Source organism: Cygnus atratus, chromosome 1 (assembly GCF_013377495.2).
Source record: "Cygnus atratus isolate AKBS03 ecotype Queensland, Australia chromosome 1, CAtr_DNAZoo_HiC_assembly, whole genome shotgun sequence".
Classification (NCBI taxonomy): Eukaryota; Metazoa; Chordata; class Aves; order Anseriformes; family Anatidae; genus Cygnus; species Cygnus atratus.
Genome location: NC_066362.1, coordinates 119,221,193 through 119,245,407, shown reverse-complemented (window position 1 = coordinate 119,245,407; position 24,215 = coordinate 119,221,193). Strand labels below are relative to the sequence as shown.

Sequence of the window (24,215 nt, the reverse complement as noted above, 5' to 3'; positions counted from 1 at the left end):
GCGGTGTCAACCCCCAGTAACACACCTGAATTTGAACCAATACCTCTGCCCCCGGAGTTTCACTACCTACACCTGCTAAGCCATGCCTGCACACCAGCTAACCCCGGCTGTACCCGCACAGTGTCCCCAGTCAGCCCCCCCCGACCTGCCGAGGCGCGGCCGCTCCACACGGGCAGGCAGCGCGGCGGGATCATTTTCTTTCCCCGCCAAAACCGGGCCTAAATCCCCCCCCCCTTCAAACTCCGCTAAACCCTGTGCAAACGACCAGAGGCCAAACACCACAAATACAGGACTCTTTAACTACCAGAAGACCGGCGCACCGGGCCGGTTTCCACCCGGGGAGATGAGGGGGGGGGGGGGGGGGGGGGGGTTCAACGAGCGGTGCCAGAGCCGCCCCCCCCCCTTCCCCTTCCCCTTCGAAGTGCCCCCGAGCCGGGCGAGGGTCGTCCCCCGCGGCCGTCCCAGATCGCCCCGGCTCGGCAGCCCCCCTCATCCCCCTCGGGGGGCTCCCGGTCCCCGCGGCTGCCGCCCCCTTCCCTACCCTGGTAGGCGCGGCCGGGGCAGGCGGTCAGGGCGAGCAGGGCGGCCAGGCGCAGGCAGCGGCTCGCCATGCTGCGCGGCGGCGGCGGCGGCCCTTCCCGGCTGAGGGCTGCGCGGCAAAGGGGCAGGAGGAGGAGGAGTGGGACGGAGACATCCTCGGAGCGGGTTCCCGGGCTCGGCCGGAGGCTCCTCCTCCTCCTCCTCCTGCGGAGGGCGCTCGGCCCGGCCCCGCCTCGCCTCCCCTCGCCTTGCCCTGCCCGCCGGGACCGGCCCCGACGTGGCGCCCGTGCCCGTGCCCCGGGTCGGCGGCCGGCCCCGGCCCCATTCCCTCACCCGCGGCTCGGGTGCCCCCGACCCGCAGCCCGTGAGGGAGCCGGAGCCGAGCCCCTTTCGCCTCCAGCAGCCTCCCCCGGCGGGGAGGGGAGGGTGAGGAAGAGCAACCCAGAAAGCACGAGTCGGGCCCCTGAACAGCAGGGTTATGAGGGAAAAGCGCGGGGTCTTTGACTTTACCCCCAACGTTTTGGGCTGCCGGGGTGCTCGGGGTCACGTTTTTGGGCTTTCTGCCAGAACCACAAGGACTGGAAGCCTTCCTCCCACCCCCTGCCAGATGAAAGCGATTCCCCTAATCGTAGCCTACAGAAGAGAGGGCTCCAGGCAGAGCATCAGATGTTCCAGCACTTGATTAAAGTTGGAGATCTGTCAGCCCTGAAGCTTGACTACAGCTAGGCATAGCTATTTTTTTTATTATTATTATTTTTCCATGTTAGAGAGGTAGCATCTACGTGTACAAAAGATACTGGCGGTGCGGTGAAGCACGGGCCCAAGCTGCTGTGCTGCTGGAGTAGAAAGAGTTTGTGCGCTAGGACAGGAGGGGGACATCCTAAGGTGGCTCCTCACAGCCCACCCATGGGCTGCCCTATTCCCAGCAAAGCACTGGCAGATGGGGGAATCTTACCCAGTAAGTCACGGAATATTCCTTTAGAAAGACGAGGCACCAGTTTTCAGAGGGAGGATGTCATCTCAAGGGGAAATGGAAGTTTGGAAAGTGAGATACCAATTTTGCCCACCTTTGAGGCTGGCTATACCAAAGTGGCCTAAAAAACGGGATCCTGCCAGTAATGACAGTAAAAATCTGGATGGGTGCTGCATTTGGGAGCTTCCTCCCAAACATTTTATTCTAAGCAGAGTTTTTGTTCAGATCAGGAATGAAGCATCCCTCACCCCCCGAATCCACCCAGCCTGGTGTCAGAGGTTGAAGCCTGCCCCAGGTGTGCACCCTCAGCACCAGCTCTTCTCCCATGGGATCGTGCTCTGCCTATTGCAGAAGCAGCTGGACTAGGTCAAACTTCGATATTCAGTTTTTATCATTTTCTTTAAAAATAAAAAATAAAAATGACAGCAGTATCATCTGAGCCATTACAGTTTACCAGCCTAAGGAAAGAACAGATTTCCACGTGAGGAGAGATTAAAAAGACCAACATTACTCTGTTTGAAAGTGGAAGAATAAGGGAAAAAGGCTTGCCTTAGGCTGTTATTATTGGCACAGGTATTGTAGAAAAGATTAAAGTAAAAGGTTAGAAGTCTGCAATAAATAGTGATTATCTCTGAAGTTTATCTGTGCTGCAAGGCTTTGGTAACAGTTCAGCATGAGAAAGTGCTGGAACAGCTGGGATACCTGAAGCAGACTGTAACGGAGCAGGTATCTCTCGCTTTCTCTTTCTGGGAGTCCTTCCAGCCATCCATTTCCAAAGCAGTGGCTTTCATTTAGAATATTCTTCTTAAGAGTGTAAGGTTTATACAGGACTGGTAGCATTGTACAAGGAGCCACTGCCACTCTGAATGCAGCTGCTGCTTCTCCATCAGCTGTCCTGACAAAATCCAAACCCCTGAGGCCACAGCCATTCTTGGGTCACCTTTTCTAGCCATTTGAAAATGCATTACTGCAATACAGAAACCAGGTGCTGGTGACAAACCCACCTTGCCTGGTTAGTCAGTGTAAGAAGCTAAATTGTCAGCAGCACGTGCTGTTAGTTAACTGCTGTTTTGGTATCCATATTAGTAGAGGCACAAATCCTATTTGAGTCACAGTAATCAACAAGCTTTTAAATGACTTTTGTGCTGTTCCTAATGGTGTAGGTGCCATTCCACCCGCTCAGACAGCTTAACCGCAGATGTTTTTCGGCTGTTTTTTACTATGCCTGGGTTGTCAACTGCAGGGGTTTCTGCAGAGCTTACTGCATGAGCTCACCTGGGATGCTCTTTTTCCACTATTCTCCAGCTCTTGGGGTGTTCGAGGTGCCCTGGGAAAGGCAAAAAGATTTAACGGTTTACAAAGCCTGTGAGTTACAGCTCAGCTTTAGATGCAAGTGTGAGCATAGCTAAGTGTGAACGTATCCTTGACGGACTGGTTGAAATCAGCCTTGTAGACGTGGCGATACTGAGATGTGCATTCATTTGGATGGGATTTGGCTCCAGAGTTTATCTGTGCAATGCAACCCTTATTCTGTGCCTTCGTTAGGATGGCAGTTTTGCAAAATCACCCAGAAGACTGAGGCTTGAAAGATAAGTTCAAGACATCTTTAAAAAACTTTTCTGAACTTGTAACACAAATTAGATTTTTGTGAAGTCGTTTTCTTGCTTTTAATAGGAGAATGGATTTGGTACTAGGAATGTATTGAACAAGTGTCACATTTCTTGAATTTGAAAGTATAGTCTTGGTCAATTTTTCTTCTCAGCTCAGCTTTCAAACAGTCATAGAAAAAATTCCACATACTTAAGTTTGTGGTTATTTGCAGTTCCAGGCACTACTGGCATTGCACAAGAAATAACCACCATGATTTTCACTGAAGATTCACAGTTTTTGACTGTTTAGAGGAAATGAAATGCAGTCCCCAATTAAATAAAGCTCTTTAAAAACAAAATTAGCCATCAGTACAGGATGAAAGTGGGTGAGAATGTCTTAGTTAATACACAATAAGACCCAAAGCAAAGTTAAGTGCTGTTGGAGACTTACAAATATATTCTTGATATGCCTATGAGTTAATTTAAGCACATAATTCATCTTTCATGCTTTTTTAAATAGAGGTACAGAAGTATAATTTTCTTAGTCTGTACCACAATTGCTGTAACTTAACTACAGTTACTGTGATAATACAAAAACAGCTATTGGTGGAGGGCAGAAACGCAGTAAAGTACTATTTTTAATAAAGTTTAACAATCCGATTAAAGTTTTTCACCAATTAGTAAAGAATGGTAAGGAAACAAAAAATAAGAAAACAATGAAACAAGCCTAAAACAACAACCCAGCTGCATGTAATTAAGCTTTGGAAGCCCCAGCTAAGACTCTATTAGTCATGATAAGAAGATGACAAATGGGGGGCCCAATCCAGGAAACAATTACACTCATGTTTTTACCCTGGTGAATTGTCCTGGTGAACGAGAATGCTCCGATACTTAGAGTTTTTTTCTGCAGAAAGCTCTAAAATATGAGTAATGTAGCACTGTGCAACCCTTACAATTCTTGAAAGTTTATGAATGACTTTCCTGTGATGTTTAGTGGCAGCAACAGTTTGAAATGCATGGTTGTTGCTCTGTGTTTGCTTTTACCAGACCCTCTTCTCAGCATCTTCTGCCTGCCAGCTCGTAGGGCTCAAGTTTTCACTTTGGATGTCAACCTGTTGCACGTGAACTTGGTCTCTGCCCCCACTCTGGGGGCAGTCTGGGTGCTTGCAGGCTGGTTGGGTGCACTCAAGTGTTGGGACATTTCTGCGACTCTGACAAAGATGGGATGGAAAAGGAAGAACAGATTGGGACTGACCTGTGGAGATGATGGGAAGGAAGAGAAGTTCTGGGGTGGGCGCTGCTGTGATGAGGCATGGGCAGCACCGAGAGGAAAAAAGGCAAAAAAGCATCTGGGGAAGACATTGCCAGAAAGAGGCAGACGGATGTGTCCCACACAGCTCAGTCCTGGGAATGAAATACAAAATTTCTCAATCTTACCGTAATGCTGCTCTCAACAAATGCCTGTGAAACCCCACAGTCAGCATGTGCTTCAGTTCACACGGAGTAGGTGCTTCATTCGGTGCTGCTTGCGAAAGGCTTCTCTACTGCTGATAGCGTGCCTGTCGAGACTTCGCTCAGTTTGCATTTTTAAGTGACATATTCATATTTTCTAATAGATTTTATTATTATTATTATTTAAGATACAGACAGAAAACAGAACACTAGAGGATAGCCTAGAAGGCTTTTAGCTTCATCACTGGATAAAAATGTCAGAAGGATATAGACCAATGGAAATTCTATAAGCTTCAATAACAGATAATTATCAAACAGTTTCTTGCATGCAACAACAATCTTCATTTAATGGCTTACTCCTTGACAAAAATACTGAAGAATATAGTACTCTGGCTGTATATTTTAGGGGAAAGAAATGTTCTTCAGGACAGCACTCTCTGCGTGTTCCTTCCCCAAGCACATCCTTCCACGGTGCACCCCATGCCAGTGATCTGACTCAAGTCTCTTTGCGTCTTCACAGTTACTGGTGGCCTCGTGCTCTCCTGTCCTGCAATGGCATAAGGACTTTTCCTCATTTTCTCCACTAAGAAATTTTTTTTTCTGCATAAAATTTCAACATAGAGGTCTGGGTCGGTCGCATACATTGCATATACGTAGTAGACATACGTAGCAAGTCTTCAAGAACACCAGTTGCATTTTCCTCCTTCCATCTGGATGAATCACAGTTTTTTCAGCAGTGACAAAACAGAAGGGAGGGGGAGGGAGGAAAAGAATATTGGATTCTTAGTTAGATACTGTACAATATTTTCAAGAATAGTATGAGGTGTATCAGAAGATACATATTTTAATGTTAATAGATATAGCAAAGAACAAAAGCTCTGTTGTTTTTCTTTATTATTTTTTAAAGCTGCTAACATCTCTTAAAATTGTAACTGGTAAGATCTCTTCAGTTTTTGATGAGTATGATTGGAAACAGCTGTGTCCAAACTGTTTCAACATAAAATGAGAATGGTCTTGAAAATGAAAGATTTCTTTGTGTATAAATAAAAGAATAGCAATTTAGCCAGATTTAGATTTTGCAATGTTTTTGTTGAGTCATTACTATCTGAAAAAGAGACTGGTAATTATATTCTGTGATTAAAATGCAATTCCAGCACTGTCTTAGAAGCAAATAGGTTGAAGTTTGAGTGACACCTGATCAGTAATAAGGGATTGAGCAAAGCAGACCTACTATCAAAGCATTAATTTTCCCAATTCTCACCACTAGTAGTGATCTCACCACACTTAACTAGGAAACTATTTATGTTCTTGAAGGAATTTAGATATCACACAGTGTGAAAATGTAACCCTTGTGAGTAGTGAATCGTATAAATTACATAGCTCTTAAAAACACTCTTAGGATATTTCCAGATTGTTTATATTTTAAAGAGAGAACATTGCCCAGGGATGCTGTAAATGGTTATCATTTTCATATCCAACACCTGGGTATCTTTACATTTGCTCGGTATTGGATTTTAATAGACAATTCAAATAGATTTCCACTGCTAATTCACATACTTCAGATTTTTTTTAGCTTTTTTTTTCTATGTTGTTAAGCATCCATGCTGCAAGACGGATGTCATAAATCTAAGTGAAGCATTATTACTTCATCTGGAGGTAGATGTCCAGAGTAGTGACAGTAGCATCAGGAGTGGTAGTGTAACTATGTTGCTTTACAAAGGACCCCTTACTCAGTCAGCAGGGAGTCTGGCCAGCAGTTTCAACGGAAATTGAGTACAGAATGGGCTTTGGGTGCAAGAAAGCATTTCTGATATACTTAACTAAATGTAAAAAATGCTAGATGTCAAAAGGCACTCGTAAAAGCTGGCACTTAATGTCTTATTCGTGAGTTCATTTCAAGTGAACCCCTACTAAGTTAATCAATAATCACATAAGATTAGGTTGTGCATACATGATTATTGGGACTTACATTAGTTTACCATTATGATATTAATTCATTTCTACTACTCTAATGACAATAACATGACTTAAAACCCTCCTTAGGGACAAAAGTTGGACACAGCTTACCTATTATACAACTATTTCCTGGAAGAAAAAAAGAAAAAGTTATATGAAGTTCATTTGATATTTTAGTATAGCCTTTGGGTATAGAAAATACTGCCTGAACAGCATGTTCTCTCCTTTTCTATTTCAGTCGTCACAAACTTCCATAGGAATGGTAGATGCATGAATGAATCCTGTGCTTCTGGAAATCAGCAAACAAACATATATATGTATGAAATAGTAACTTCTGGTCATATATATAAATTATTGATCATTTACAAACATATACACATACATATGTGTATATATATCTTAGTATATATACACACACTTTTATGTATCAGCATATATATTCATATATATGTAAGCAAGATATATGAAGGTGTTTTTTCTAGATCAAACATTTACCTGAACTTCTGTGTTAGAATTTTCCCACTGAACATCTACATATACATTCAGAAATATGAGTGATTTAATTTTTCTGTCTTTAAATGTTTACGAATATAATAATATTTATAATAATTAAAAAAAACCAATACCACTATATAACAATTTTAAGGTACCAGAGGACCTTAAAGATAATCCAGACAAGATAAAGCTTTCAGATAATTCTGAATCAGAAAAATTGATAGAGTGAGTATCTTTAACTGCTTTTTCGGGGCCCGGGGAAGGAAAACTGCTGGCTGCAGAGACTGGGACGATACAGTTACACCTCCGAGGAACACAAACTCCACCTAGTGGTAGCTCCGATGATGAAATTTTAGAAAACCAGAAATTCTGAAGCACGATCTCAGTTGTATAACTGGACTGTGAAATGTAAGAATAAAGATATAAATTATCTTTGGGAAAGTAAAAAATTATAGAAAAATATACTACAAATGTTTCTACAGCTTTTTGTTATTGTTCACTTGATGAAAGCTTTTTCATAATAAAAGTACCTTACATTTTTATCATAAGGGTTGTGAACTTGTTAAAAAAGTTTTATATTAATACACAGGTACATGTAACTTGTTTTACTTGTTTATTCTTTTTTATTTCTGAGGAAGACATGTAAAAAAGACATTTGAATGGATTAATTTGCTGCTGCTTTTTCCTAAGCAAACTGGACCATCTGGTATGGACCAGATAAATATACGAGTTCCTGAAACCAGCTTTGGTGAACATCAGCTTAGACTCCATTGCGTAAACTTTGGTAGCATTAAGTTCAAGGGTAATTACCACTCCAATGTACTATTTTCCTCTTAAAGAGTTCACATTTAAAAGAAGTATATGTCCTTATGGTAATAATTTCTGTGACTGAATTTCTCCCCTTAAAAATAACTAAAGCTCATTTAAATTAATGAGGGCACTATTGGTCTATCCCTCCTTTTCCACTTCTTTACTGTTCACAATGCCATCCGAGCAGAGCAGAAATGACATGTACATTTAGGAAAACAAGAAAATGTGTAAATATAATGCACGCTGGGAAAAAAATAAAAATCTCATGTACAGTTCATTGCAGAACTCAAGTGTAGCCCAAAGGAAAGTAACAGTTCAAAACAAAAAGATCTTAAGTAACTCTGGCAACGCATGACCCAAACATCCAGTATTCCTAGGTTTTCTACAAAGATCACCTGTCCCTTGCAAAGTATTATGACAAGGACTCAGTTTAGCATTAATTCTTTATTTTATAATTTATCCTAGGGCTTGTGTATGTTCATAAAAACTATGCATATTTGAGTAAGGGACAAGCAGATACTGGATCAGATTCATCAGGGTAAGGGTTATATTTCCTATTTAGTAGACTAAATGTTCAGAAATCGGATTTCTTTTAGAGGGGATGCTGGTAATTAGAATAGTGGGTTTCTCACTTTTGCTTCTTGGACTAATTAAAAAAAACAAAGATTCTGCTCATCCATACCAGTAATGGGATTCATTACTCCTGCTTTCTAATCACCATCTGAAGAAAAGCCAGGTTGCCTGCAAAAAGTGTGAATATATAGCCCACAGCAATCTGCTTGTAATAACGAGGTATTCCATAATAACTAATATTGCATTCTTCTCCTGTAAGAAAAGCTTCACTACAGACTGACTAAGGTATGGATGTTCAAAGGCTATAGCATTGGGATCCAACTGAAACTACAGTAAGGATGTCCACCTCTTATTCTGTGAGGGGAGAGTCCCATCACTTTATGTTGATCTCAGCAGGAGTGAAGGCATTCAGCTTCTCTCAGAGATGAGAAGTTTGTGCACCTCCCAGTTTGGCAGGATCTGACTTAGATATTTATGTCATTGTTAGAGGTACCGTTTCCAATGGAACTACTGCCATTTACAAAATTAGGCGCATACTTAAGTAACTTCCTCAATGAGGGCCTACATGTTAAATACACAGGGTGTTTATTGCTATTTTTCTAAGTCAAAACAGAAGGAGGCACATGTAAGTGTGTACTGTCTTTTGTACCAAGTAAGTATGTCTTTAAAATGTGAACTTCAATATTCTCACCCAGTTTAAGTCAAATAATATCTTAACATCAAATATTTATAGTTTTGCAAGAGCATCAAACTAAAAGTGGTGCTCTGTAGACTGAAACAGCATAAAGTTATTTAGGAAAAAAACATTAAATGCCTGTATTCAACTTTTCACATAAAAAAATATATTTTGTTTTACAACACTAACAGTTAAGGCCACAGAACTCCAGCAAGATTCTGACAGACATATCAATTGCAACTATTAAAATTACCAATAAATACCAAGAAAATGGTCTGCATGTTTAAAATCACAACAATCAAATCAATCAAAGCAACCATCAACAGCTTCAGTAACTCGTAACTGTTTTCAAGTATAAATTGCATTATGTGCTTTAAGACTGTCACATTCTTACATATTATAACAGTGTTAGAGTAATATACAAGTAGAAGATTTCATCCTTCTGTCCTGGTCAGCCACAGTTTCCTTGGAATTCTCCAATGTATGATTCTGATTTTCATCTTTACTGTCTTCACCAGACAAATCTTTTTCTTGTTCACTCTGGAATGGCTTTCCAGATAAATCTTCCTTTCTGTTGCATACATTCTTCTGGCTTGTCAGTGGCTTTCGCTTAAACAGGGAAAACTGGAGTATAAAAAAATAAAAAAATAAAATAAAAAGTGCCTTTTGTATATAACAGGGTCAATTTAGGTCACAGATTTATCCTTGGTAAAATAAATCTTTTTTTTCAAAACAATATGACTATTTAAAAATGCTACTGAAAAACACCCTGCTGCACTATTTGAAATGTGTCAAAGTAACAGAAATGAATAAAATAAATTAAAATGATTGAATTTTGTCAAATTACACATTATACAGCTTGTACATAATAATGCAAGTGGTGCAAAATTATTTGTGTTGCTTTCAAACAAGTCTGAGAAAAGGGCCAGAAATAAAAGCTCAGATCAGCAAAGCCCAAAGCAGTTAATGCTTAATATGCTTCATTATAATCACGTGTCCCATTAAAGTTAATAACAATATCTTTTTATGTCAATGAGACTACACACATGCTCGAAGTTAACTGATGCTTAAGGACTTTGTTCAACAGGAAACACAGCAGTCAGTCTATGCAGAAGCTTTTGGGTCCTAAACATGTAAGAAGTTCCATGTAGAGTATACCTCAACATGCATATATATATATATATATCTTAAATCAGTGCACGTTGGAAACAGATACAAGATCAACTAGCTGAGCTGCTGCTTTCATAAGGAAACATGGTAGAAAAATTATTTAGCCAATGTTTCATAAGAATCAACTCCTAAGCTTTCACCTCACTGAAACCTGATGTGAGTAACAACCTGTCTTTTATGGGCATGCTGTACAAAATCAGGTGATAATGGACTTTTTCTCATTTCTACTGACAGAAATACTATGATTTATTTTCATAGAACATATTTTCTTCTGGTCTTGCTAACTCTCACTAATACATACTGGCCATTCACTGTTCAAATATACTCTCACGAGGCTAATTACAACAATGTATAAAAATTTGCAGACTGACTTATATACTTGCTTGTAGAAGAAACCAAATTAAACTAACCATCAGTTACATACACAAAACTTTTCTTTTTTCCATAATAAATTGTAATTCATTAAATAATCTCTTTTTTTGTATCGGAGGATTTCTGCATATGAGATGGTCAAGCATCACACAAGTATTCTTTAAGGGCAACAGAAATAACTCTGGGAATAGCAGAGAAACTCTTTGAAATATCAAAAGTGTAGTTATGTTGCTTACTTTCAAACTAATTATAGTAATGTCTTATTTGTTTTCATTCACTTGCTATTTCTTTTATTGCAAAATTTACCACTGTGTATATGCCTTAGAGAACTCCCCATTATAAGCTTCATCACAGCAAATGTATCAACATAAGACATTTTTTAATAAAGGAAATATATTGTATATATAAATTACATATACATAGAAAATATATAAAAAATAAAGGAAATATAATTTAATAAAGGAAATACATTGCAATATTTTTAGCCTAACAGGAGTTGAAGTCATAAAACTGTCTCTTAACTTTTTATAGCTTCACAAAACAGTTTTTACTGCAACAACACAATACTTAAAATAGCTACTTATGCTTTGTGTTATTCATGATGTAAATTCTAGTTTTGTGACTGTTCCATTTACATTCCTTATTACAAAATATAACTTAGCTTTATTTTCAGCCTCACATTATTTCTCCCTCACGTGAGCTGGTGTAAAACCAGAAGATAGCACAAACATATATATGGCAAGAAGGAGTGCTGGAGATTTGCGCGACTACTTTTAAAAGACAGTTGTCTTGTTCCCTTCAGTCTGTAATTATGGTGTCACTTGCCAGGTACAATGCTGTATGTTTCCTTACTAACACTTCCATTTTGAGAGGAAATCTTGCAAGAGATTTTTGTGAATAGAAAGGGTATACTGAAGTTAGTGGGGAATTCTGCCATCCCTAAAGGCATTTCATCTTAGCTAAATCTGTAACAATTGGTGTGTGTGTTTGTATGTTGGCTATATATTCCTCTTTGCAAATGGGGACTTATCATTCTCTCTCCTCCTCCTAAATCACGGCAAAACCCTCATGCTTACACCTGAGTCCAGTCAAGTCACAAATGAATGACAGTTATAGCATACATATGTGCTGGACATTCACACAACTCAACTGAAGGTTTGTGGGTGATGGGTGTAATAATTTGGATTTCATGAGACAGGTGTCCGTTGTCCACATGCAAGGTGCACATTTACTCCTACCACGCAACCCTAATAAATATGTTTTGGCAATAGGGTTGTATACTTCGTTTGACTTTCATTTGACTTTATTTGAACTTTATTTATTTTATTTGACTATATTTCACATTTGACTTTCATTATACTTTCATTTGCCACTGAAGAATTAACAACTTTTTTCCTTCCCCTGTAAGGCTTTTCCACTACTTCCAAGTCTAGTTTGATCACTCAATAATACAGTTTAGGTACATTAGTTCCCGCTATTTCAGTTTACCTTCTAGTTTACTGTTTTTTATGTTAAAATCAAGGCAATGTTACAAACAGCCAAGGAAAAAAAAAACTGATGGTAAGAGCAGCTTGTAATATTTTGAGACATACTAAGAACATGACAAGACAATGGGATACCATATGAAAAAATCGTAACAAAAAATACCAAATATCTGGCCTTTTTCCATAATAGTAGCTATTAAATTACATTAAGCTACAGGTCCTATATATCTTATCTATCTACCTAAATCTATATATTATCTCCCAAGTACCAAGTGATAAGATGAGGAGAAATGGCCTCAAGTTGCGCCAGGGGAGGTTTACTTTGGATATTAGGAGAGATTTCTTTACTGAAAGGGTTGTGCAGCATTGGAACAGGCTGCCCAAGGAAGTGGTTGAGTCACCATCCCTGGGGGCCTTCAAGAAACACACAGGCGTAGAACTTTGTAGCATGGTTTAGTGGTGGACTTGTCAGTCCTCGGTTAAAGGTTGGACTCGACGATCTTAGAGGTTTTTTACAACCTGAATGATTCTATGCTTCTGTGATCTATTCTAAAGTGGATTATGACACTACTGTAATATTGGGATACGTCCATAGACAGTAGTATCCCATCATTCTGCAGTGCAGATCCTCTAATGTTATAATCACTCTCAGCTTTCAGTATGAGCATCTTCTCTTCTTTCCTTAATCTGTCATCAACATATTGGAGTCAAATAGCCAGGATGTGGCACATCTAAGGTTATAAGGCCCTCTATAATTTTAAGGGCAGGGAGTAGAAGTATAAAATATGCACCAGCCTGCATGTCTGACAATCTCTGTCAGAAAAATGTTGATATACATGCTTAATACACAATCTTCCAATATGAAGATGACCAACTGTTTCATTTTGATCCACGGACAGAGCATAGTAAAAAACACTTCCACAGCAAGCAACACACACGGGTATCACAAAATACAGTCAAATTTTAAACAGAAACAACGGGTGGCTAAGCAGTGTAACTGTTTATGCAGTTCAGGTAAATTTGGGTATTTGCTGCACCTATATAACTGACCAATGCCTTCTTGGTCACTACTAAAATTAGAATGAAAAATCAGGCCACTTACTTTTTTTCTCCCAGTTATTCCTTCAGCTATTTGGTCCTCAGTGTTCTCTGAAGAATCATTCACAGTATGATTGTCAGTGCTTTCTTTCTCTACAATAATATAAACCTTTATATTAACTTCCTTCCAATTCTTGCAAGTTAGGAGCAAAAAGACCTCTTACTCAAATTATTTTTGAAATAAAAGTCACTAAATAAAATGTGGATCTTAAGCAATCAGAGTATTCAATTCAACTTCATGCCCAGCCTGACAAGAATGTTTTTATTTTTTTCATTTTTTTATATATGGCCCTTGTATTATTCTCCAAATGCTTGATTTTCCAGAAAAGAATAAACATGGCAGTAACATGATATAAAATGTTTTGACTTGGACACTCATAGTTTTCTCTTGTGGACAGAAGACAATGTCTTGTACACAGATTTTGAAAATATATTCCAATTTGGAAAAGCTGACTTTTAGGGCAAGAGTTATTGTTCAGCATTAATCTTTATTCCATAGAATCTTCTGGTAAAGGAAAAGGTTTCCAACTGAGTTAATATTCCCATGTTTCAATTTTCCTATACTCTCTGCATGAATGATACCAATTTAGAACTTAATACCAAAACTTCCAGCTCACTGAATGATGGAAAATATTTAAGCATCCATTCCACACAAGCTGTTCCAATTATAATATTGAAGATAAATGGCATAGCTTCTTCATTATTAAAGGGAGTGATCTTTTTTATATCACAATTATTTTTTCTTACAAAAGAACAATTACAGATTATCCTAGAATTTCTAAAATTCTAGAGAAAGAAGCTTTTTTGAGTTGTCTTGCATATAGGGCAGCCAACTTCATGCTCCCCTGCTTTTCTAAAGGAATATCTGTTATCAGCCTGCTTAACTTGTCCTCAAAACTACAAGCAACATCTAGACTCAGATCTTCAGCATCTTTGCACAGTGTTCAGAAATTACCACATTCCACCGAAAATAATCTGTTTATGAACATAATGAGGAAATGTCATTGGTGGGTAGGGATAAAAAAGACTTCTGACAAGCTAGTCCGCTGAAGTGAAGAAACATGGCACCTAAAGAAGTTGCTTGAGAAATAATACAGTTACCAATACTTCACAACTAAAACTGCTCTTTTTAAGTAAAACAATCCTTTCAAGAGAAAGTCTTTTTTGTGGACTTCCTCCAAAACATAACTGGGAAAAGCATGTTTTTTTTTTTCTTGCAACTCATTAACAATTAGTAGTATTTTTTGCCTCTCAAACTTCATTCTCTCTCAAGAACTGCTTTGCCAACCACTGACAGTAACTGTATTGTTCAGTATAATAGAGATTATTTAGAAAAGTTTTATTTTATTGAAATGTTTTACATATTTTTAGAATGTATACAATGGTCCAGTTCTTAGGAATTGTACTCTTACCCTGCTCAATGATGGTCTCTTTCTGAGTAGTCTCTTCTGTCTATAGAGAGACAAAACAATGAAATTTCTACTTTCAAACTTGCTAAAAAATAAAATGTTTAACTATAAACACCTACCTATGTATTTTTCCCTCTACTAAAACCACCCCAAACAACTTCGCATTTCTAAGATATCTATATTAAAATAAATGCAAGTTAAAGAAACAAATTATTTCACAGACAATAATTTAAAAGGAGTAAAAGATTTTACCTCTACAGTTTCCACTGTGCTATTCCTGGTTTTCTCTCCCTCAGGTGCTTTACTATGATGTTTCTTTTTTTCATATTTTTCCTCCATTGCCTCTTTGTCTGTTCCTTCTCCTTCTCCTTCTGCTTCTCCTTCTCCTGCTTCTTCTTTTTCTTCTGCTTTTTCTTCCTCATCCTCCTCCTCTTCCTCGTCTTCCTCCTCATCCTCCTCCTTCTCCTCCTCTTCTACTTCTTCTTCTACATCTTCTTCACCTTCTTCTTCTTCATCTGTCTCCTCATCTCCAGATGAGTTTTGTTCCTTTGACAAGATGGCCAAAAAAGAATTTTGAAATGCATGCTGCACGATGCTATCATGCTCCTAACCGTACACCAATTCATCATACACATCACTATTTGACTAAGAACAAGAAAATGCAAAAGAAAATGTTCTAAGGTAGATAAAATAAGACAGGAGTCCTTATTCAAGGTTCGCTCTCAAAGAAGGACTCTCAAAAATCTAACTTTGCCCTCAGAACTGTGCCCTCAGAAAAGCATTATTATGTCCCTTATCTGAGGGCACAGTTGAGTTAGCTCATGTTTACACTACAAAGTCTTACATTTTGTTATGCTAAGTTTAAATGCTTTGCCACTGCATGACTTACTTTTTCAAAATGGGGAAAAGAATTTTTTTCATCAGAATAATTCTGCCTATGTTGAAAAGCAAGGGTTAATGCCTTGACAGATCCTTTCACCTTAAAAAAGTGTTTAACTCAGCCAGAACTTTCACGATGCATGGACCAAACTTCCTGTTACCATATGTAAGGGCAGAAAGTACATGAGCTGCATGCTTCTGCATCAGAAGTATTTGGGTGAGGTATCTTCTCACGCAGCATGTAGACTGAACAGCACTGCTGACACACTCCATCCTGTTTAGACATGCCATTTTTACATTACCATCTGGTCCTGTGACCTTGTGTGCTGTTGGGAAGTTTCCCAGTAGCAGTGCAAAAAGATTCCATGTGGAGATCCCACTGTGGTTTCCCTGGGGCTCTGCACAGTGGAAAGTCATCGAAAGAACACTAACAATAACTGCAAAAATCCTGTCTGCTGGCATTTGGAACAAGGATAAGGAAAATGACAGCAGGTTTCTGGAAGGGTGTGAACGTTTTTTGAAATGTCCTTGATTTTTTCGTTTGTTTGTGTTAGTGAGAAATTTGGTTAGGAAACTAAACATGACAAACTCTTTATGCACTTGATTCTTCTATAATATGTTCAGACATCTATGATGGAAAGCAAAAGCAAATAACTTTCACCTCTCTAGGAGATGAAAAAGGTTGTTTCTTAGATATCAGTATATCCGAGGAACAACGAACAATAAAAACTGAAAATGTTTTCATCTAAACTCCTTTGGAAGTGGTGGTATTTATCACTGGTATACTTTACCTGTAGGCTTCAATGGTACCACTATAGGACACTGCAATATTAAATACAGAAGTGTTTAGAAATTAACGCATGCACAGGATTTTGTCTTTGCAAAAAAATGTAAAAATAATTCCACTAGATAAAATACTGACATACAGTCTTCCAGAGGACTGTAAGATTGACATGGAATTACTTAGAATGGACATCTGTGAAAAAGAATTTTCTATTTTTGATTCCTTCAAAATTGAGACAGTTTTCAGAGATACTAAGTAAAGTAATGGCCTATGGAAGAGACTCCACTTAGTCACTGCAAACTGGAGAAAATTTAAGATTAATAGCACATGTATGCACTATGCAACATTCCTCTACTAAATGAAGCATAAGGTAAAGATAGTTAAATGTAAAAGAAAAGTTTTGTCCAGCTTTGAACCACCAAAACCATTTATCCCAGTTTATAAGCACATATAAGTATCTCTAGCTGTGCTGACATGAGGATACTGTTCAAGCAATTAACAACAAAAATGCTGACATTCTATATAGTGTAGGTAATAAAAGTAGTTAGGATTTGAGTTCTGAACAGTCATGACATATTCACATCAAAATTAGTTCCCAAAGTCAAGCTGATACGAAAAAGCTCTTCTTCCAATCTTCACTTGTTCAATTACATAATGCAATCTCAAAAATCACCCATACTCCTGGCCTCACCTTTATTCACACTTCATCTCCAGCTTTCTATCTACCCACAACTGCTTTCTCCCTCATCTAAATATTCAAAACATAATTTAACAATGCAAAGCATATTTTCTTTCAAGACCATTTCTTCTGCACAGATAACGTGTCTGATGGCGAGCAGCACTCTTAATTCTCATTAAGCTGGAAGCTGTATCTACCAGAGGTAACTAAGAAAAGCTGAACTTGGTGTTTATATAAACACTTCCTGGAAGCACAGTCTAGTGCTAAATCAAAAGAGAAAGGAGGGAAGAACCATTTTGGGGGGTAAACTTTGGTAAATGTCATCAGATCTAAATGCTCCAAATAGCTAGGAACGTTAGGAACATAAATCAACATTACAAATACTCTTTTTTTCTGTGTCCCTATAGAGTCAACATTGATCAATGGGGACTTAGAATAGCATTATTCAAAAAAATGATGTGTGAACAGAGTATAAACTTGCTGTCAGCAATCTTGAATTTTTCTATCATGTAGACAGGGTTTGCACTGTGGTAAGCAGAATCATAAACATGGATGTGTTTGGTATACTTGAATGAAAAAACAGAGCACAATCAGTGTGATATCATCCATGGCATCCATGACAACGTAATTACAGCATTTCAGAAACTGTACACAGATATCTCACGGTAGCCTTATAGAACTTACAAGATTCCTATGCCTATAAAAATCACTGTTCTTTTACAGATGTGTAATGGTTGAACGTCAGTGTACTACTCCATAGGTTCTGCTTATGGTTAACTTTTGTATTAGGTTTGGATTCTAATATCAAAACAACTTTTCCTAGTAGCCTAAACAAAGGTACCTAAATGTAGGAGTCTACATGGGAAGCTAAGCTTAAAAAAAAAAAAAAGCATAAAGCTAAGCTGTCTTTTTCTTCAGTGGAATTCCTTTGACAAACACCACTCAAACATCCCAGGAATCTGAGACATCCTTCCGTGGGACTTAAAAGGACCCAGTGTCATTCTAGATCCCAGTTCACAGCTATACAGGATATCCCACAACATCTGAAGTGACACTGGATGTGTTTGGGTAACCGAGTCATGCTCCCAGTCAAACCATTAAATGGAACTAAGTGCGGTGGAGCTCCAAGAAGATGCCTACTGCTAAACTGAACAGTCTCCCAGACAGACCACATTCCTACTGACTATACTTGCAGCTTGGCAGAGGTGTCGCTGGCTGTCACCTCATCTTTTCAACTTCTAAAATAACCCATTTCGAATTATAACCCTTGATAACACAGTTTAATTATTGTCACTTTCACATGCTCATTTACAGGCATGTTTTGGAGAGTTTTTACCAATGTAAGTGAACAACAGATGAGCATGCCATACTACAGACATCCTTTTTACTTTAAAAGATGAACCATCCGGCCATTAAAAATATCTGAATAGTTTGACATTACTATTTAAAGCAAATATATAACCCAGTGTAAACACCGCATTATTCTCCATCATCATGCCTTAGAAGGTTTATTTTCTTATTTCACTTTATGTTCCCTGGTCATGGAAAGATAAAGCTGTAAGAATAGCTTCAGTAGTTTTAATTCTAAAGTTGAGACACTGAAAAGATGACTTGGTCAGGGACACACACAGAAAGTCAACAGCAGCAAAGAATATACAAGAAAAATACTTGAAATGGCTTTTATTTAAGCCTCAGATTCCAGTATCTTCAAGGACAAAAAAGTTGTCAGCACTATGAAACAACCTTTTCCATAATGCTGTCACACCTCTTGTCATTCTCTGGCCAAAAAAAAATCACAGTGAAGCTTGAAGACATGTCTCGTGGTAGACCTTGCTCAAACGACAGCTGGGAACCAGGTTTCTCGATATTGCCTTCACTGTTTCACATAATTTACAGAATCTGAGCTCTAGCAGCCTGGCTGTCCATATTGAACATTTCAGAAGGGGAAGTCTTCTGGTATCTTTCCAAGTCTCCTCAAGAAGTCAAAATATTTTTGGTTTGCCACCACCAATTTATGTTTCTAGGAAAGAAAATCTCAAAACCACTGACAAAATATATCTGGATCTTCTCAAATCTTTTTCAAATCCTGTGAAAACTTATCAATGAAGAGAAATCTGTAATTACTATGTGTACCACTAAGAAATTGGGAGTTCTGGGAAGTTCTGGTCTACAGAACAGGTATTTCTCTTTCTATTTGTCCAGCAAACTGTTAATAATCCACAGAGAAGATTATTATAAAGACAGCTGAGAATGAGGTAGTTAGCTACATGCTGCTTCTTTGGCTACCTTCTGCCAAGCAGCCACAAATTTAAATTGTTTACCAGAGTTTTCAATCATGGAGGGAACAGATTCCTCCCATTACCTGTCCAGCCTATTACCTTTAGATGCTCCAAAGTATCCCATGGGTCTCTTATATAGTACAAAAAGTGAACTATATACACACCTAAAAGGAGTTTCACTGTGAAGAAGAAGACTCATAGAAGATGGATATCAGCTCTATAGAGGTTGATATATGGGCCACAGTTGCTGTCATATGGGAGTTAACAATGCTCCCTTTGTAAAGCACTGGTAAAGACAACAACAAAATACATTTCTGCAGACCATCCCTCTTTTTTGATGCAGGATTGAGGAGGAAGAGGTATAGGAATTACAACTTCCAAAGACCTCCAAAACATTAGTGCATGTCAATGTCACTCCTGAATTGTCTATGCTGGGAAAATACACTATGTTAATATTCTACTAACAAGGCATATAAAGTAACAAGGTTAACCATTAATTTACATATAGATGAAGAAGACAATAAAAATAATTCTGCTTACCCTTTGTGGGTTATAAATATATGGATGGGTAGGCACACACCATTTTGTTGATATTGATCTTGTAATGATGTCAAGTTACATAATGTGAAGTGCTTGGAAATACTTTCTTACAAAACTCTTCATAAGGCTAAGATACATACCTCACAGTTATTTAGGGGTTACAGTGAAAGCTTAATATCTTAAAAGCCATACAGTGCTAGCCATGTCGTTAGGAATTTGAACTGGACTTTCATTTTGTAGCTATTAATACAGAAAAGCTATTAGCTCAGCTATTCTAACCCTTAGAGAAGTATTTTCCACTTTAATGATTATTAAAGAAAAAGCTGTACAGATTAAAGATAGAAGTATTCAAATGAGAGTACTCAAATGAGAGATTTAAAAGCTTATTCTTTCACTTACAAGCAGTGAGGCAGTCAAAAAGCCAAATTAGGCTTTCCTTGTATATTTTCATGAAGACAAACAGGGGAGCTCAGCTGTGTACACGCAAAAGAATTTTCAGTAAAAACCAAAGCTCATCACCATACCTCATCTGAAGATTAAAATCTGGAATCCTATGAGGTTTTATTTGTTTGGTGATTGTATAATTCTATATCAAGAGCATTTAACACAGATTATCTGATACTTTTAACAGTCCCTTAAGCGGGAAGACTTCTGTCATGTAAGTGTCCTGGAATATTAATGTAATGCTGAGCTCATAATTTCCTGCACACTGTGTAGACAGTCAAGCAAATGAAAGTAACTTTTATGTCAGGCATGAGATTCTGTTCCTACATGCTAAGCAAAAATTGAACTCTAATGATAGCTGTGTTTTTTTGCTAATATGATGGAAGAAAATGTTTCAAGGTATTTGATGCCCATACAGTGATACAATGACTACTATGAATATGTGACATCAAATTACTACAATACTATTTGTGACATTACAATTGCATCCTCTAACAGGACGGTGTCACTGAGAAAACTTGAGTAAAATAGTAAACAATGTAGACAGAAACTGAGCAGACTCGTTTTTCATTGTTGTGTTCCTAAGTCATCTCTGACCATACTTTACTAAACAATATATTTTGGTTACCAGAAAGCAAACAAGAGGACCTGTAAGTTTTCCCAGATCTGTCCATTTTTGTCACAGGCTGGCAGTACACATACTTTGCATTAAAAATAAATCTGATTGCATTTTCAGGACTTTAGATATCACTCAGAAACAGTACAGCGATGTTTAGTACACAGTACTAGAGAGTCCTTTGTTGCTGCCATTACCTTACACATTATTTCAGCTGGCTGTGATGTAATTAGTCTGTGGCTTGCCAGCTTGCTACTGTAGGAGTAACTGAAGATACCCCTCTGAATTTTTGTTTGAGTATAAACAACTCCTTAACAATGTATGAAACCTTAATGTAAAACTACTTTCTAAAAAAGGCAGCATTTGTATTTTCAGGTTTGTTTTAGACTTTGACTTAATCTCTTCACTACAAAAATAATTTAAATAGAATTACCTAAAGGATAGGATTACCTAGAATTACCTCCAGCAAGTCAGAAGAAATTTTTATTATTTCCCAAGATAAGTCAACATGTGAAATAGCTCAGACACATTATGGCTTTCACATACAAAACAATATCTTCTCCAAAAAGTCTGCTTTCTTTGGAGAACAAATAAATAATATCAATTTCAAAGGTGAAAATGAAAACAAACAAATAAACAAACCCAAAACCAACCAACTCTACAGAACTAGAGTGTTTTGTTAAATAAATACCCTTTAATTTTTAATCACTTGGAAAAGGCATACCAAAACAAATCCTAGGTACTTAAGCAAAACAGATGAAATGTGAGTGGCTTCAAATCTGAATATATTATCTCACAAATTTGGTGTGTCTTTGAAAGATATTATGCTGCATAAAAAAATGAATTCTTAATGTTAACAAAGACTCTGTTAAAAGTAAGTTGGGAATATTAGTCCACACATGGATGCATTTTCTGCATTTTTTCCAAATTCTTATAGAAAAATGTTTACATTGTTCTTTTTCTTCTTAGAAATGACAATAAGTGTCCATTTTGCAGCAGTTCCGCTGCTGCTGCGTTTCTAATTACGAGAGGCATTTTGTGCCCTGGCTAGACACTGGATAAAATGAAAGTAATTATTTTAAACTTCCTTTTAAGAAAACCAGCCTCTGCCAGGGCGGCTCACAGCCCCGAACTCATATTACGATGATGATGATTGCTGAGTTTCCAGATGAATGTCACAGCAGTCTCTTGTAACATCACTGGTATAGGGGAAGTGGGAAACATTACTCTTCAACACTAGAGTGATCTACATCTCCTCAGGTACAAATGCAGATGAAGGCTTTGCTTAATATATAATTCTACTTACAGCTACCTTCGTTTAGCTCACTTTCAATATGTAACCACAAATACTTTACATTTCATACAAACCACTAATACAATTCTGTGCGAAAGGAGGAGTACTTATTACAAATTACAATGCTCTAGACCCAGAACATTAAAGCTGGGATGTTCCATCAGACTGCCCTGTAACCTACTCATCACCCAGAGACAGAAAGAGCTGAGAGCCACATTTGATGTTTCAATGTCGGGACCTTTGTGAAAGCTGGAATGGTATAAGTAGTCTACTTGACAACTCAGGACACTGGTAATAAATATTTTCATAACAAAGTATAAGTTTTTGAGATCACGATATTAACATTTATTTAAATGATTATACCATGAGGTTGCCAAGGAAAGAAGCAATGGGCATTAATACAAATCCTTAAAAAAGATGGTGATTATGTGTACTTGCTTTGTCTTTTTCCAATAGAAAAGTAAAGCCTCGGTAACTCTCAGCAGTGCAATCTTTTTACGTCAAAGGTATCTCACCAAAATCTTATCATTATGCGTAAGTAAACCTCTATTCTCTGCATTAAAATGTACAAAAAAGTGTATTAAAATATTATAATTCAATGAGCGACTTCAGGCCAAGAACATGTTCAGAACTTAACTGAGGACAGAACAATGGTTTGCCATTGGTGCAAGAAAAACATTAACTCAGTTGCTCGTAGAATGCAACAGTACTAAACATCGCCATTTATATGAATTGCATATCTAGAAATGAGCTGAGAATTTGCCCTTGTGTATCAGATACCATGTAGTCTATTACAGGCTACAGATCTGACAACATTCTTTTGTCTGAAGATCCTGGTATTTCTGAACTTGATTTGGCTTCCCATAAAACTAGTTTTAAAATTAAAGACATACACAAAAGTTCACTTGAGTTCACGGTTCATAAATCTAGTCTATATGTCCTAAGAAAAAGGTCAGATCGCATTAAAAAATATAAAATTATGCTTTGCCCTTAAATTTTTATTTATTTTTTTTGTACCAGAAAGGGTATCTCAGCCAAGCATTTGTCAAATGACTACATTCACACTGCAAATTCAATTTGCTGTTCTGAGAAGTAAGATCAATAAAGTATCATTCCTTTATGGAGAAAATAAGCTAAAAGTTACCTTTTAGCTAAGAAAAGCTTGGGGGAAAATGTAAAAGCAATGGAAACAAAAGCTAAATGTCCTTTTCTGCATGATTACTAACGGCCCCATACTAAAGAATAAGGATGTACCTATCCAGATAAGACATCAGAACAAAACATAGTTAATCCAAACTAGGTATTTTCTGTAGTTTGGAGAAAGACTTTTTTGTTTTTCAGTACAAATTATGCAAAGAGAACAATTATTTGAACAGTTTGATATTTTCAGGTACAACATGACAAAATTTAAATGCTTAAATTTTGCAAGCATGAGGGAAAATTTATGGTACAACTTACTCAGAAATAATTTGGGAAGAAGTGAACCATGATATCACAGGGCTTGCTGTTTTTCTGGGGAGTAAAGACAAAGGCTGATGGTGAAGAGTTGCGGAGGGGGTTCATTACATAAAGTGAATGGGTGACAAAATTCAGTGTTGACAGATGTAAATGCGTGGAAGTTGAATGCCAAAAACTTAAGTGTACATTTGCCCTCAAATTGACAAAGAGAAAATTGACAATGTCAAAATATGCTTAAAATAAGCACTGGGTGGATTACATGGTAACAAAGAGACTTTTGAAAACCCAAAGAAAATCAGAGTCAGCTTGAAAAGAAGTATAAAAGCACCAATTTGTGACATTAGGGGAGGGAAGTGGGAATAGAAGAGTGGACAAAATTGGGTGTGATACTGCCACGAGCTCCCACACCAGCACCAGGACCTTCCTCAAGGCCTGAGAGAACAGCCTCTCTGCCAGATGCCTGCATGCCAGCTGCTGGACGTGCTACAATGAAGAAGCAGACCCACACCTCGTGAGTCTACACTATGGGTCTATGGGTTGTTACGGGGTGCTTTCTCACCAGCATGGGGATTAGCAGATTGAAGGAAGCAGCTTGGGTACCGATAAATCTAGAACATGCTCATCTCTAACAAGAGGTGTTTGGCA

At 38.0% G+C, this 24,215-nt stretch overlaps 1 protein-coding gene across 1 annotated transcript in view; it reads right to left on the bottom strand.

Annotated features, from left to right (window-relative positions):
* The window catches only part of SRPX (sushi repeat containing protein X-linked), a 46,459-nt gene extending 45,749 nt beyond the window's left edge, over positions 1–710 (bottom strand). Inside the window, exon 1 of the mRNA XM_035542121.2 lies at positions 542–710. Coding sequence (XP_035398014.1) covers positions 542–611 — 70 coding nt within the window. The 5' untranslated portion in view covers positions 612–710. The remainder of the gene's footprint in view (positions 1–541) is intronic.
* Positions 711–24,215: the final 23,505 nt, after the last annotated feature.